We start from the raw sequence: 14,138 nt of genomic DNA on the forward strand, positions 1-14,138 counted from the left end.
GGGTAATGAAGCTGGTGAAGGTTCTGGAGAGTAAGTCCTATGAGGAGTGTTTGAGGGAGCTGGGGGTGTTTAGTCTGGAGGAAAGGAGGCTCAGGAGAGACCTTATCACTCTCTACAACTCCCTGAAAGGAGTTTGTGGCCAGGTGGGGGTCAGTCTCTCCTCTGAGGTAACAAGCACCAGGACAAGAGGACATAGTCTCAAGCTGCAGCAGGGGAGGTTCAGATTAGACACAAGGAAGAATTTCGTCATGGAAAGGGTTGTCAAGCATTGGAATGGGCTGCCCAGGGAGGTGGTAGAGTCACCATCCCAGGAGGTGTTCAAGAAATGACTGGATGTGGCACTTAGTGCCATGGTCTAGTTGACAATGTGATGATCCGTCAAAGGTTGGACTTGATGATCTTGGAGGTCTTTTCCAGCCTAAACGACTGCAATTCTGTGAGTAAAGGATTTCTTCCTAACATCTTAATCTCTCCTCTTTTAGTTTAAAACCATTCCTCCTTATCCTATCACTACATGCTCTGATAAAAAGTCACTCCCCCTGGTCCGTCTCCCTGTCTTTTATAGGCCCCCTTTAAGTTCTGAAAACTCACAATGAGATCTCTCTGGAGCCTTTTCTTCTCCAGGCTGAACAGTCCCCGGCTGTCTCAGCCTAGCTTTGTAGGAGAGGTACTTCAGCCCTCTGAACACCTTCATGGCCTCACCTGGACACTTCTAACAGGTCCACATCTTTGTTAGGCTGAGGACTCCACACTTGGTTGCAGTGTTTCAAGCGGAGAAATGGAGTATTCATAATAAAAAAAGAAACAAACTTAAAAGTAGGAAATTATTGAATGCCAAATTCTAGGCTAGAACAGGCATTATTTTAGTGTGCTTTGACTTGCATATAAAAAATAATTTTCCTCATAGGTCTTGCTTGCCAGATGATATTAATGTCAACATCTTTTTCACTCTTTTTTTTTTTGTAGTTGCTGGGATACAAATGAGCATGGTGGTCCCTGGTGGGTTATACGAATACCAATTTTAATTTCTATTATAGTAAGTAAACTTTGAAGCATGAATTATAGATCTGTTCAGCATTCTGCAATGCATATAGCCATTATTCTTTACTGCTAGTTACAGATAGGCAAGAATTCTGTTTTAATGAAAAGAAATTGTGCTGTAGGAGAAATGTTAAACAGATGCCAAGGCCATTAAAATTTGTTGCCTTTAAAATCTATCTGCCTTCTATTAAATGAGCAGTTGCTTTTATTTGTATGTTGTTCTTTCTTTAACATTTCTCCTGTTTATGAGCCTGGAGGAAGCAAAAATCTAATTATACTTTTCAATGAATTGCAGATTTGATTTTGTGTGTAAATAGATAGACCTGCAATTGAGAATCTGATATTATTGCAGTCATAAAAAACTATGGCTGTGTATATCTTTCTTTAATTGGTAGCCTACTGATATATATATATTGAACATGAAGTATTTGCAAAATAATACCATTTGAGCATGTTTCACAGGACTTTTCCTGTGTGGAGCTCATTAGAATTACTGGGGTAGTATAATAATATTCCTATTCAGTTTAATGATTGTGTAATTAACTTTGGGCATAATATACTATGAATACATGTCCAGGTCTGAAAACAGTCAGAATGCAAACTGATACATTTTTAGGTACGCTTGCCTCATTTTTTAACATTGTAGGCAGTAAAACCGGGGCTTTATTAGATTACACAAGATTTCAAAAGTTCCCATTGCTCTTGGGCTTATCTTTTAACCTGTGCCTGCTAAAAATCCTTTTGAGAGAACTTCCTATCATCTTCATCAGAGTGGATTCTGCAGTTTAAAGAGAAAGCACAGTAGGCATATGTGTAAAATAATATAAGGTAAGGATTCACAGAAGAGGTATTTTATGTTATGAAGAAATGCACATTCTACAGCATGAAGAGAATACCTGTACCACAAAGGAGCTGGAGAATGGGGAATGATCCAGAGTGAAGAAAATATGCTGAAAGATAAAAGCAAAACAAACCATCCAGTATTTACAGAAAGATGAAAGCCTATTCTCTGGATGCTCAGTTTAAAGAGCTATCTGGTAAAGAGCTGAGATTTCATGTGCCTGAAAGCAGTGCTGTACCAAAGGAGTCCTAGACCTGGAAAGGGAAGTTACGCCGGGGCACGTTGGCAGACCTGAATTGAAGATGGAATTAGCAAAGACTGGGGAATGAGTTGGGAATTAAGAGAATGGAGTACTGGTCAGTCAGATAAAGTCTGATCTATCCAACAATATTGTGAGAGCAAGTTCTGGTACCATTTTGCAAAGTGGCAATGGCTTCAGTTAATTCAGTGTGTCAGAAACCTTCCCGACATCTCCTCATGACAATGCTGCCACAGCTTCCTTCTCCATAGTTCTATTTCCATAAACTGCTCTCATTTGGGAAGGAGTGATGTTCATGTGGAAACAGTACTTCTGTCCCACCAAAGTAACTGAGAAATGTTTTTCTTATTATCTCACATTACAGGTAGTGTAAGGGACTAAATATAAAGAAAGAAGCAATAAGGAGCCAGTTTAAATGATACATGCTCAGACAATTTGTTTAGACTCAAAATCTTATTGTCAGAAGTAGAACAGGGTATGAGCATCATCTTGCTGTTACTCCACTAAAGAGTCGTCATTTGTCTGTCTTGTAGTTTTTCTACATTCACATTATTTTCTCATGTTCATGTTCTTAGATCTTCATTGAACAGTATCCATATTCTATGTTATTTAAAGGCATTATGCTCAAATGATTTTATGGGACTAAAAAGTTACAGCACTGAAAGTAAAATTCCTGGACATTACTTGTTTCATATTTTGTTGAAAAATACTATTCTAAATCATACACATACTTCAAAGGATTTTAAAAAATAATGAATTGAATGAAATCCTAGAGAAATTAATTTGGTCCACTGGACTAAGGCAGTGGAAGTTGCCCCCTTTAGATCTTGATATCCAGTTTCAGTTAGCTGGATTTGCAAGCTCAGTAGTGCCAAGGACTGTTACAGTCTCCAAAGAAGAATGTAAGTTTTCCTTTAATACAAAATTGTGCTTACAGATAGCAAAGTATGTGTTTGAAAAAAGACTTGAACGTAATACATAAATGTCAATCAAGAATGTGAGTCACCTGAGTGTAGTTCTGCAGCTGATGTGATGCCTCAGAAACCAAGGGGACGACAGTTTATTCTGTTACACTAGACACTAGGGATGCCTGTGAAGAACAAGAAATTATTCTGTCATTCCCTTTGTAAATACAGAATAAAGATTTTTTTTTCTTCTCTTTTTTTTATGACTAACGAATATACAATAAAATGAAAGCTCTCTCCTTGTCCACTTATATTGACTCCTGTGCATATGAAAAAGTATATATCCCTTGGTGTGTACACTCTGATGCATTGTCTGTAGATACAATCTGCAATAATAGGCTTCTGCCTGTTACCTTTGTAGGAGTCTTGCATCAAAGAAACTTTCTAAGTAATCATGTGCCTGAAAAACATATGTAAAGTTCAGCAAAATTCTGTATTTTCTAATATTTGTTTCTTATTCTTCTTAAAAAAAACCCAGATATAATTTTCCTAAGTTTTTATTTCATCCCTGTCAGTTCCTGCCACTTCCCTTCACCTGTCATTTCAAACAAAACGTTAAGTACAGAGGGACATATATTGCTTTGATTATGGTTTATTTATTAATATCCTAAATTGTACAGGTTGTGCCAGAGAAGACACAGACATTCATTGAACTTGAAAAGCTTACAGCCAAATTGTTAGGACTGGAAAAAGAAGAGTTTCACTGATACATCAAGATAGACATTTATAGCGGTGAGACAGGCACTGTCTGCTTGGGTACCCCACCTCTAGATTTTGGGCTTTGGGATGGATTTAGTTTAAAATAACAAAATTCTCATTTTCACAGTGATAGAAATTTTTCTCTAGATTAATTTATTCTATGATGTGTGCATTTGATGCAGCTGTTTACATAGCTGTACCTGTAGTTTTCGGTGCACTTTGTAGCTGTGAAGGTGTGAATCCAAGTGTTCCCTTACTTTAGTATGGACATGCTATATTAGAGTGAGGTTTTCTTGACTGCACCAAACAACCCAGCACCAGAAGGGCTGGTGATCACAACATACCAAAAGCCCAGGGTGAAGAAATACTGGCAATGACACTTAGGATCTACTGTGTGTTACACTTCGATTTTCTAGACTGATCATTATCTGGTCATAATGTTTTGGGGTTTTTTGAAATAAAATATTCAACAAAATATGAAATAAAATAATTTTACTGTTCTGCCTTAGAGGGTTATCATGAGAATTGAACTACAGGGATTCGGTTGAGGGTTGGACTACATGATCTCCAGAGTTCCCTTCCAACCCTGCCTATTCTGTCATTCCTTCAGTCATAATGTCTGCATTAATATCCAAGACAAATAGATACTTGTGAGAGGCCCTTTTTTTGCTTGATTAGAGTAGATAGATCAGCTGTGTAACAATCTTCTCTTCCCCTCATTCAGGCAGAAAATGCTGAAAGTCAAGGTGAGGAGCAAGAGAGGTTCCAAACTCTCTCTGAGGTTCTGGTTGTGAATCCATGTGACAATTCAGGACAGTGCTTGACTGCAGCAAATCACATTCAGTGTCCCATCCTGCTAGGAAACTTGTCTTCATCTACACTTTTGGAAGGAGGGTATTTCTGACAACTGGGGCTTTCAGAGACTTTTGCCAGCCAGACCAGAACTGGTGGGGATGCAGAGGTGCTCTGACATGACAAACCTAGTGTGGCCAAAAACAGACAATAGGTTTGACGATGCAGAGCTTGATGTGTTCTGGTAGGAGTTCCACAACTTACTGCTGAGTTGACTTGTCTGACTTGATAAACATTTTTTTGTGCTGCATATTGAGTGGAGAACTCAGAAATAGCCATTATATTTGTTTTCTTTGCAGGTGAATTTTATACTTTTCATTAGTATTATAAGAATCTTACTGCAGAAGTTAAGATCTCCAGATGTTGGAGGAAATGACCAATCACAGTACAAGTGAGTCATATTTTTAGATATTATAAACAGAACACAAATGATCTCTATAAGGTTTCATCTGCTGAAATGATACTGTAATTACATTTAATTCAGAACTACTTTTAGATATGGTTTAAGAAAGGTTATCACTATGTTGAAATATAGAATATTTGTCAAACAATAAATTGAATAAAAAATATTCACTTTCATAAAGACTAACAAGCTTGATTTTGAGTTTAATCCATGAATGAATAGGCTGATATAAAATATATGGAGAGTATTATCTTTCTTTTGATGTATAAATATTTCATTTTGACATAACAAAAGTTTCAAGGTTGAGACATTTTGCGTCAACCTCCCTAAATTTTTTTTTTTCATTTTTCATTTCTAAAATACTTTTTTGTAATATTTACATATATTTTAAGAGCTGAAAAGAAGTTACATTGTTCCCAGAAAGTTAGAAGTTAAGTATAAGGTTTGATTTAAAATACCAGCTTTATTTTCTATAGGGAAACAGTTGTGTCTGATTAGACCAACTTCCTTTGTGTTTAGACTTTCTTCTTTTGTGTTTTGGTTTGAACATCAAATGCTAATGTCTTTTCTTTCCACAGCTTTAAAATCAGGGAATGTTGGCAGCAATTCAAATATGTTGCTAAAATTGATTTTGGTTTTTATTATATTACTGTATCAGTTATTGTTGTTTATTATAATATCTGCTGGATACTGTAATCCACAATCAAGGGTCTGTGGTAGTAGGTCTTATTTTAAAGCCCAGATATAGACATTGAGTTTGAGACTTCAGGGTGTCAATATGATACTTCAGTGACAAAACCTAACATGAACACTGAAAATCCAAACCCATGAAAGTAGCCTTTGAAAATGTGTTCCTGGATGACACCTTTTCTTTACTTAAAAAATACAGAATTCCTGTCCTAAAAGCTGATAAAACATAGTGTGCTGAAGTAAAGAATAACTTTAAAGCCAAGAGAAATAGAACCTTATGTCTTTTGTGAAGAATGTGGCACATATTATGCAAGAAATGAATATCTGATGGTCCACAGAAAAATCAACATGACTAGACTGACTTTCAGTTCCATAATTTTCCACAGTTTTCTATAGCACTTCATAATATGAAATGTTCTCACTAATAACAACCTTGTCCTTTATTATTCACTCCTGTGAATTCTTTGCTGTTAGCATTTGATTGCCTTTTTCTAAAATGCAGAGAAGAATAAGGCTATTTTTTCTGTCCCTTTCTTTCACTAAAATGTAAGTGCAGTATAGAGAAAGTAACATCAGTTAGACAAAAATCATTACAACAACAACAGAGTGAAATATGAATCTAAAAGGTATACCACTCATTCAAGTCACCATTTTTCTTCCCTTCTTCTGAACCTGCTTGTACATGGTTCCATCCTTTTTGTTACTCACTTTACTTTTGCAGTGGATAAGGTTAAGTTCAAATAAAATCGGGTTTCCATTTGACTTGGGAAACCAGGAAATTTGCTGCCAGTGTCATTTCCTCCAGCTGTAAATTAATTTCTTCTGCTGAGGAAATCCTATTTGTCCCACTTACTGGTAGCATCTTTAGATGTGAGGGTTTTACTATTCTTGAGAAACTTTGCTGTCAGAACTGATTATTTCCACATAAACAGATGCAGCCTCTGGGACACTATGAACAGAGGAAGGCCATGAAGACTGACACAGAAAAAATAAAACTGCTTGAAATACCTTGAATTTTCTGTTAAAATACGTGAATTCACAACAGCAGCCTTTCGATGTTGAATCAAGTTATATTAATCAAGACAGTGATGAATTATAGAACTCAACATCGTAACTTCTTGAATTTTATCTGATACCAGACATCCATAATCGTGCATGACTGGCCCTGTATAATATATAAAACTGACGTTATTAGAGTGAAGTAAGTGACAGACAAGATATAATTAGCAATTCATCATTTCAGTAGTTTGTCAGAGCTGCTCTGCTTAGTAATTTAAAGTTCTCCTTCCTTAACTTCAATTGTGTCTTCTGCTAAAATGTATTATGTAATTGACAATATTGAAAATTAGTTAATGGTATATGATGAAAAGCACCAGTAAAGCTACGAAATTTTAGTACTTGGGAGTATATCTGAAGTTGCTCATGAAAATCTCACAGCTGAGATTATTCTGGATTACATCTCCTAGGTATTATTTGCATGCTGTGTATGTGCAATGTACAAACTTACCATGAAGCTGCACATTTGAAAAAAATTAACAGCAATTAACTTCAAAAGAGAGATATTACCTTCCATACATGAGGATCTGTCAGTATGACTTCGCAGGAAGGCATCATTCCTTTCAACTCTGAACTTTTCATGCCAAGTAAAAAATATCTCAAGAGGTTTGATGTCAGTTCATAACACTTTGTTGGTCCTGTGGAATAATGCAGTAAATCCCACACCCCAACCCCCTGCCATGGAACCAGGCTGGGAGGTGGCTGTTAGTCAAACAACCAAAGCAGAGGACGGATCCTACACCCCACTGCTACACAGGGGGAACTTGGAAAAGGGACTTATGGTTTAGAGAGGCCCTGCAGCCTATCAGCAGCTTTTGGAAGAGTGCAAGGTCAGCAAGATCAAGTATATTACGGAATTTGGCATGTCAGTTTGGGAGGGTGACTGTGGGACTAATCTCATAGCATGCCTGAAAGGAAAACAATTTGTAATAAATTACTCTTCCTGTTCATAAATCTGAAGTCTTATGATACGTATGTAAACTGCATTGCATCATATTCTCATCCCAGTAAAGCAAGAACTTACCATTAAATTTCAGCTTTTTCTCTTTTATTTGCCCAGGAGACTTGCAAAATCCACATTGTTGCTTATTCCATTATTTGGAGTTCACTACACAGTGTTTGCTCTATTTCCTGACCGCAGTTCCAATAATTACAAAATAATCTTTGAGTTGTGTTTGGGATCTTTTCAGGTAAATTTTACAGTTTTTATTCAAAAGAAGTTTTATTTCCCTAGGTTTGTGCTGCCTACTAACTAAGAAATATTGTCTCTTTCCAGGGGTTGATTGTTGCAGTCCTGTATTGCTTTTTGAACAGTGAAGTAAGTCTCACCTTTCCTACCAAGAATGTTAAATATTGTTTTTAGTTAATGTATAAATGGCCCTATAATTCCACTCTGATACATGGAGCTGTTTTAAATGTTTGCATTCCTATTTATGGAATCTATATGTGACAGTTTCTATGCAACAGGAGAAATAAGTGTAGTTGGGTGAAGAGTTTTAAGAGCTATTTAAAATCTAATTTCTTGCAAACTCAGGTCTTGGTGTTGTCTGTTATTTAACATGATCTAATCTAGCTCTGTTAGAAGCAATGTGGACTGTGCAAGTGAGATGCAACAAGTGTAGAAATTTACCCAAGACTTGAAACACCATTTAGTAAGTATTTAGGGTTAATCTCCTGACAGTATCTAACCCCCAAAACAGCAGCAGATTTTTCAGAAGTGCTAAGCATGTGGCAGCTTTCCTAATCTCAACTGAGAAAGATGAAAGGATTTCCTTTTGATGTCAGCCACCATGCAGTACCTGACAGGAGGAATCTGTCTGAAGAAGACACCTGCCTGCACAGGGATGTCATTCAGCTCTCCCGAGTGCTATTCTAATCTTTCATATTAATGAGATGCCTGATTTTTGGGCTAATCATTTGATTCTATGCTTTAAGTACATGTGATTAATAGCTAGATACCAAAAGCTAATGTTGCAGCACAAGTGATACAAAAAAGTGATTTTGAAAGTGGCCTTGGGGCGTCTCCTCAGTGTAGACACAGCCTTTGCTTCAGTTCTGTAATCTTTGTAGAAAGTGATTTTATACTCCAGAGGGAAGGGATGCCATCCAGAGGGACCACGACAGGCATGTGGAATGGGCCCATGGGAACCCCATGAAGTTCCCATCTTATCCATCACAGGGATAAGTGCAAGGCCCTGCACCTGGGTCAGTGCAGTGCTGGCTGGGGGATGAAGGGATTGAGAGCAGTCTGGACTTGGGAATACCAGGGGGTGAAAACTGGGACATGAGCTGGCAATGTGCACTTGCAGCCCAGAAACCCAGTTATATTCTGCATCAAAAGAGGCATGGCCAGCAGGCTGGGAGAGGCAATTTTCATCAGTACAAAGAAGACATGGACCTGCTGGAGTGAATCCAGTGGAGGACCACAAAAATCCTCAGTAGGCTGGAATACCTCTTCTATGAAGGCAGGCTGAGGGAGCAGGGATTGTTCAGCCTGGAGAAGAGAAGACTCTGGAGAGACTTTATAGGAGCCTTCCACTACCTACAGGAAGAGGGTGAAAGACTTTTTAGCAGGGCCTGTAATGACAGGACAAGGGGTAACAATTTTAAGCTGAAATGTAGTGGATTTAGATTGCGTGTAAGGAAGAAATCTTTTCCCTGAGGGTGGTGGAGGCACTGGAACAGGGATGACCCATCACTGGAAGTGTTTGAGGCCAGTTTGGATGGGGCTTGGAGCAATATGGTCTAGTGAAAGGTTTCTCTGCCTATGGCTGGGGTTTGGAACGAGATGAACTTTAAGGTCCCTTCCAACCCAAACCATTCAATGATTCTACTCCTAGAGGTCCCCATTTGACCGCCAATACATGGGTTCCTCACATAAAGAATATTTTCAGCTTATATTGTGCATTTTCTTTTTAACACAGGTGCAGGGGGAGCTGAAAAGAAAATGGCGCAGTTTGTGTTGGAAGCAGACAGCAGGAAGGGATTACAGACTCCACAGCTCTTCGATTTCTCGAAATGGATCAGAAAGTGTTTCTCAGCTCCACCGGAATTCAAGGGCTCACTCGTTTATGCAGACAGAGACCACCATGATATAAATGAGCTAGGTCCCTCAAAACATGAAAAACTGTGGGATATATCATTCATTATGCAGCTTGATGTGATATTTTACAAAATGTACAGTTTAGTGCTTTGCTTTTCTACATGTTGGTATTTGGGAAATTGGTTTGTGCCGCCAACCTGTTAATAACAGAGAAACCTGCCCCATGAATGCTTTCTGTTTTGTTTAAATGGTGTTCATATTAATTCTGGTGTTCTCTTGCAGTTTGCTAGCCATAAGAATTCAGAAGCTCATTTTCCATAATGATCCCTTTACCCTCCAATGTGGCTCCAAGAGTGATGCATGGTATCCTGCTCAATGCAGACTGCTTTGGCACATGTTGTAAGGGTTAAGATGGGAAGCAAGAAAATTTCTTATACTTTGTTTATACTAAAGGAAACATTTATTTCCTTAAGGATTAGGAAATTCTTTTCTAAGTATGGAAAATACAATAAAAATAAAGAAATCTAAGACTATAATTAACCACAGTGGGAGTTCAGGGTGCTAATCCAGGAAATCATGAACATTATTTATGCAGAGAGTAAAAGGTAGTACTTCTTGGCTAATTGTATAAATTTTAAAGATTACTTTCTACAGAATTTTATTCTAATCCTGTTGTTACTTTCAAAAGTGCCTAGTTTTTTAAGTTTAGGTGCAGAAAGTAGGGCTACATTTACAGTCCAACAGAAAAGACTATTATAAAAGTTTTGATCAAAACTTCAGCATTTTCCAATAGTGATGTTCCAGTCACCAGTTGTTCTCTTCTTTTTAAAGTCAGAGGTTTCTGTTGATCTTTCATTAAGCAATTTTCTAAAAAGGTGTTTTATTGCTCAAGCAGCCTCACATAGGAATAACAGCCTTGGATTAATTAACCATTTCAATTAACTATTGAAAATACCATTTTTATGTAGTATTTTCATTAAAATATGTCTCTAGAACTACATACTTGGCAGCTAAAACAAGGAATATTGCAATGAAATTACAACTCCCATTTAAGGAATAAAGTAAATTCTTTTAGTTTTATTTAATTCTGTATCTATCTGAGATGATTTAAAATTTAGTCCTGACAGTGATTCTAGAAAAAAAAAATTGGGCAGAATCCCTAAAAATTACCATAAAAGGCATAAAGGAGGAATTCTTAACAATGCCAAGCCTCTCATGCAACCACATTTTTTTTAAAAAAAGATAGAACTCAGAGAGTCTTACAAAAATACACAGAATATTTGCACTCTTTAAAAGAAATAATCCAAATTATGTTCACTTCCCATGTTACTTTTAACCATGTCCACTATTCATAACATGTTGGAATAATACATATTGGCATGAGTGCCTCCATAAAGGCAATTGCCCTTTTATTTCAGACAACAGATTGTATGGAGCTGGCAGAATTTAAGGTCTTGTCAGATAAAAGCAAGAACAGCATCAAGGGCATGTCTTGGCAGGCATACACGCACATGTTTGAAAATATTACCAGTACTGGGAATATTGTCAGCAGCTGTCAAAGTGTCCCTACAACTCTGATTTAATCTAGCTATTTATCAGTCAAACACAATTTATTTTCACAGGATTACCCCAGAGAGATACAAAGTTTTGTCAGACCAAAGACAGAAAAGGCCTCATGGTTCTCACGAGTTCTGAAGAACAGGTAATGTGGTACATGTTACATGACACCAGCCTTTACCCAGTAGGTATCACTTGAGTTAAACAAGAACCACTTGATGAATCGCTACTTTGCCAAACTTGATTTTAAGGAAGCTATTCATCACCTCCAGTCATTCGGGGTGTTTTCTGCTGTCAGTTGGTGAAGCAGCTCTGAGATTCTAGACGGAAGTGGGCTGCACAAAGGCAGTCCCATGGGGGTCTAAAGGTACACACCTACATATACATATAAACTAAATATATTCCCAAAGGCTTTAGATTCAGAAACCATTGCTAAAATTTAGTAATTTTCCTGGATCTCTGAACAATCTTATGACAAACTCTTATTTGCAAATATATTAAGAACCATTGGAGCTTTGGGAGTTGCTTCCATACCTAAATTAAACATATCTGTGCACTTTAGGCTTCTTTGTCTGAAGTGGCATTGTGACTGCTCAGCTCTCTGAAGTGTGATGTGCAGGATGTTCTTTTTTCTCCAGATTGCAAGGGTAGAAAGGCACATGTGACAAGCATTAAAGCATGCTCACCTTTTTGCTCAAATAAGGTTATGTTAGTGAGTTAACACACAGACAGAATGATGGTGCAGAAACAGGGGTTTCGAGTAATCATTTCCATCAGTCTGTTCTGCATGATGCATCACCAATTATAATGTTTATAATACATCGTATCCTAGAGAAACCCATCTTCGTTCTAATTAGATGAGCATGGAAAAAAAATCTGCATTTTAATTATTTCTGGATTATAAAACAGAAGAGCCTTAATAAGAAAACACATTTTAAGTTGCAACAAAACAGCATTGTGTCCTTTAACAGGTTGCAGATGCATTTGGACATGATTCCACTTTTCATGTAGAGTGTAATGCCATATAAGACAAAGTTGCACCAGTGGGAGAACATAGATGGTATCACTAGGTTTGTAAAGGACTATGTGGATGTGCAAAGAATGTCACACAGGGGAGAGACATGCTGCATACATTTTTCTTTCACATAAGGGAAAAGTACAGAACTTTGTAAATCCTCATCCCTCTATCGATAATCTCAATAGAGAAAAGATGCTTTCTGAGAGACAGTTTAACTTCATAGTGCTTTGTGGAAGCATTATCATGGCAGTAAAGGCCCAGAGGGCACTGTGCTCACTTGTTTTTACTCCCCAAAAATTTCTGATTTCCAAACAATTTTATGCAAAGTTACAGCATCAACCCTATCATCACCTGTTTGACTTCCAGCTGCCTTTTCATACACAGATACACATCATATTGAAATGTATGTAAAAGGTGCAGAATAGTTTGAGAAATCTGGAACTTAATCAGTATTTTACATCTTTACAACACTCAGAACAAGATAGCTTCTCACAGCTTTGTCTTTCACTGCATTTTGCACAGGAGTATGGAATTAAACATTCTTGCTCTGTGCTATGGTGACTTTTAAGTCAAAAGAACAATGCAAGGAAACATCATTTGGCCTTCTGTCATCCCCAAGTCTAGATCTTGCTCATTCCCAGCAGCATCACGGGAGGAAGTAGAGGCTGCAAACAAGCATATCCTTTCTCTGCACATCCTCGTCACATAGTTTTCCTTCTTTTCTTTAATTACTGCCTTTCTCCGTTTGGTTGCATCAGGGTCCAAGCTGAGTTGTAAAGTCTTCAGAGCAGGGAACCTAGTTTTTTTTGTCCCCACTGAAAAGCCAGTAGCACACCTTGTAGTTACTGAACAAGAATGATAACACAGTTCACTCTCTGGTACTGTGGTTAGTTGTACTTTAACTTCCTTGGAGGCACCACTCATTATGAGTGATTTCTCTCAGCTGGTGCCTGAGGAGCACAGCAACAGTTTGCTTTCTAGCTACTAACCATGATTAAAATCTAAATATATAGCACACATTGAGTTAAATTTTCCTCTGCTGAGTCTATTTCAGCCAGGTGCTCCATAAATGCGGAGGAAATTCATCTGCCATGGTTTTGGTATCTGAAAGCTGGATATCTGTCTCTGAGTTAAAGATTCCTTTTAAGTGCTTTCCATAGTCATCTTAGGGAAATAGGCACTAGTTAAAGATTATTCATTCCATGTTCAGCTGGGCATCTAAGGTGGGTAAGCTGGATCACCTTTTTTTCTGTATTCACTATAAAATGAGCCCAGGGCATCTGGCTAGTACTTAAATTAATCACTCTACAACTAAAATGAGGCAAGATTAATCTCTTCAGAAGAGATCATTCAGTTATCTGGGTAATAGTGCCCAGATACTCTTTTTTAAGCCATTGACTTGGGTTGGCCAAAGTTATCCTCTGAGAAATGTGCAGTTTAATTCAAAATTTCAGGGAATGGAAGATCCCACTAGCAGTGCTGATTTTCATGAAATTTTAAGAATTTGACATGTATTTAAGGAAGGCTCTGTGCTGGAGTGCATGAGAGCCCAACAGACTGCCCCTGAAGGGCATGGTGATGGGTGCTGAGGGCAACCAGCTGAAGAACTACCCACTTTAAGCATGTATTGGGACTGTATTGTAGCAGCAATAGCTAAATGGTGGCAAATACCATTACAAAAAGCTTTCTATGGAGGCAGCCTATCCCATTCAGA

At 37.7% G+C, this 14,138-nt stretch overlaps 1 protein-coding gene across 1 annotated transcript in view; it reads left to right on the top strand.

Annotated features, from left to right (window-relative positions):
- Window positions 1-11,081, top strand: part of VIPR2 (vasoactive intestinal peptide receptor 2) — a 52,398-nt gene extending 41,317 nt beyond the window's left edge. The window contains exons 9-13 of the mRNA XM_027686962.1: window positions 967-1,036; window positions 4,957-5,048; window positions 7,867-7,996; window positions 8,083-8,124; window positions 9,731-11,081. Coding sequence (XP_027542763.1) covers window positions 967-1,036; window positions 4,957-5,048; window positions 7,867-7,996; window positions 8,083-8,124; window positions 9,731-9,904 — 508 coding nt within the window. The 3' untranslated portion in view covers window positions 9,905-11,081. The remainder of the gene's footprint in view (window positions 1-966; window positions 1,037-4,956; window positions 5,049-7,866; window positions 7,997-8,082; window positions 8,125-9,730) is intronic.
- Window positions 11,082-14,138: the final 3,057 nt, after the last annotated feature.

This window comes from Neopelma chrysocephalum, unplaced genomic scaffold (genome assembly GCF_003984885.1).
Source record: "Neopelma chrysocephalum unplaced genomic scaffold, ASM398488v2 Primary Assembly neopelma1_72, whole genome shotgun sequence".
Lineage (NCBI taxonomy): Eukaryota > Metazoa > Chordata > Aves > Passeriformes > Pipridae > Neopelma > Neopelma chrysocephalum.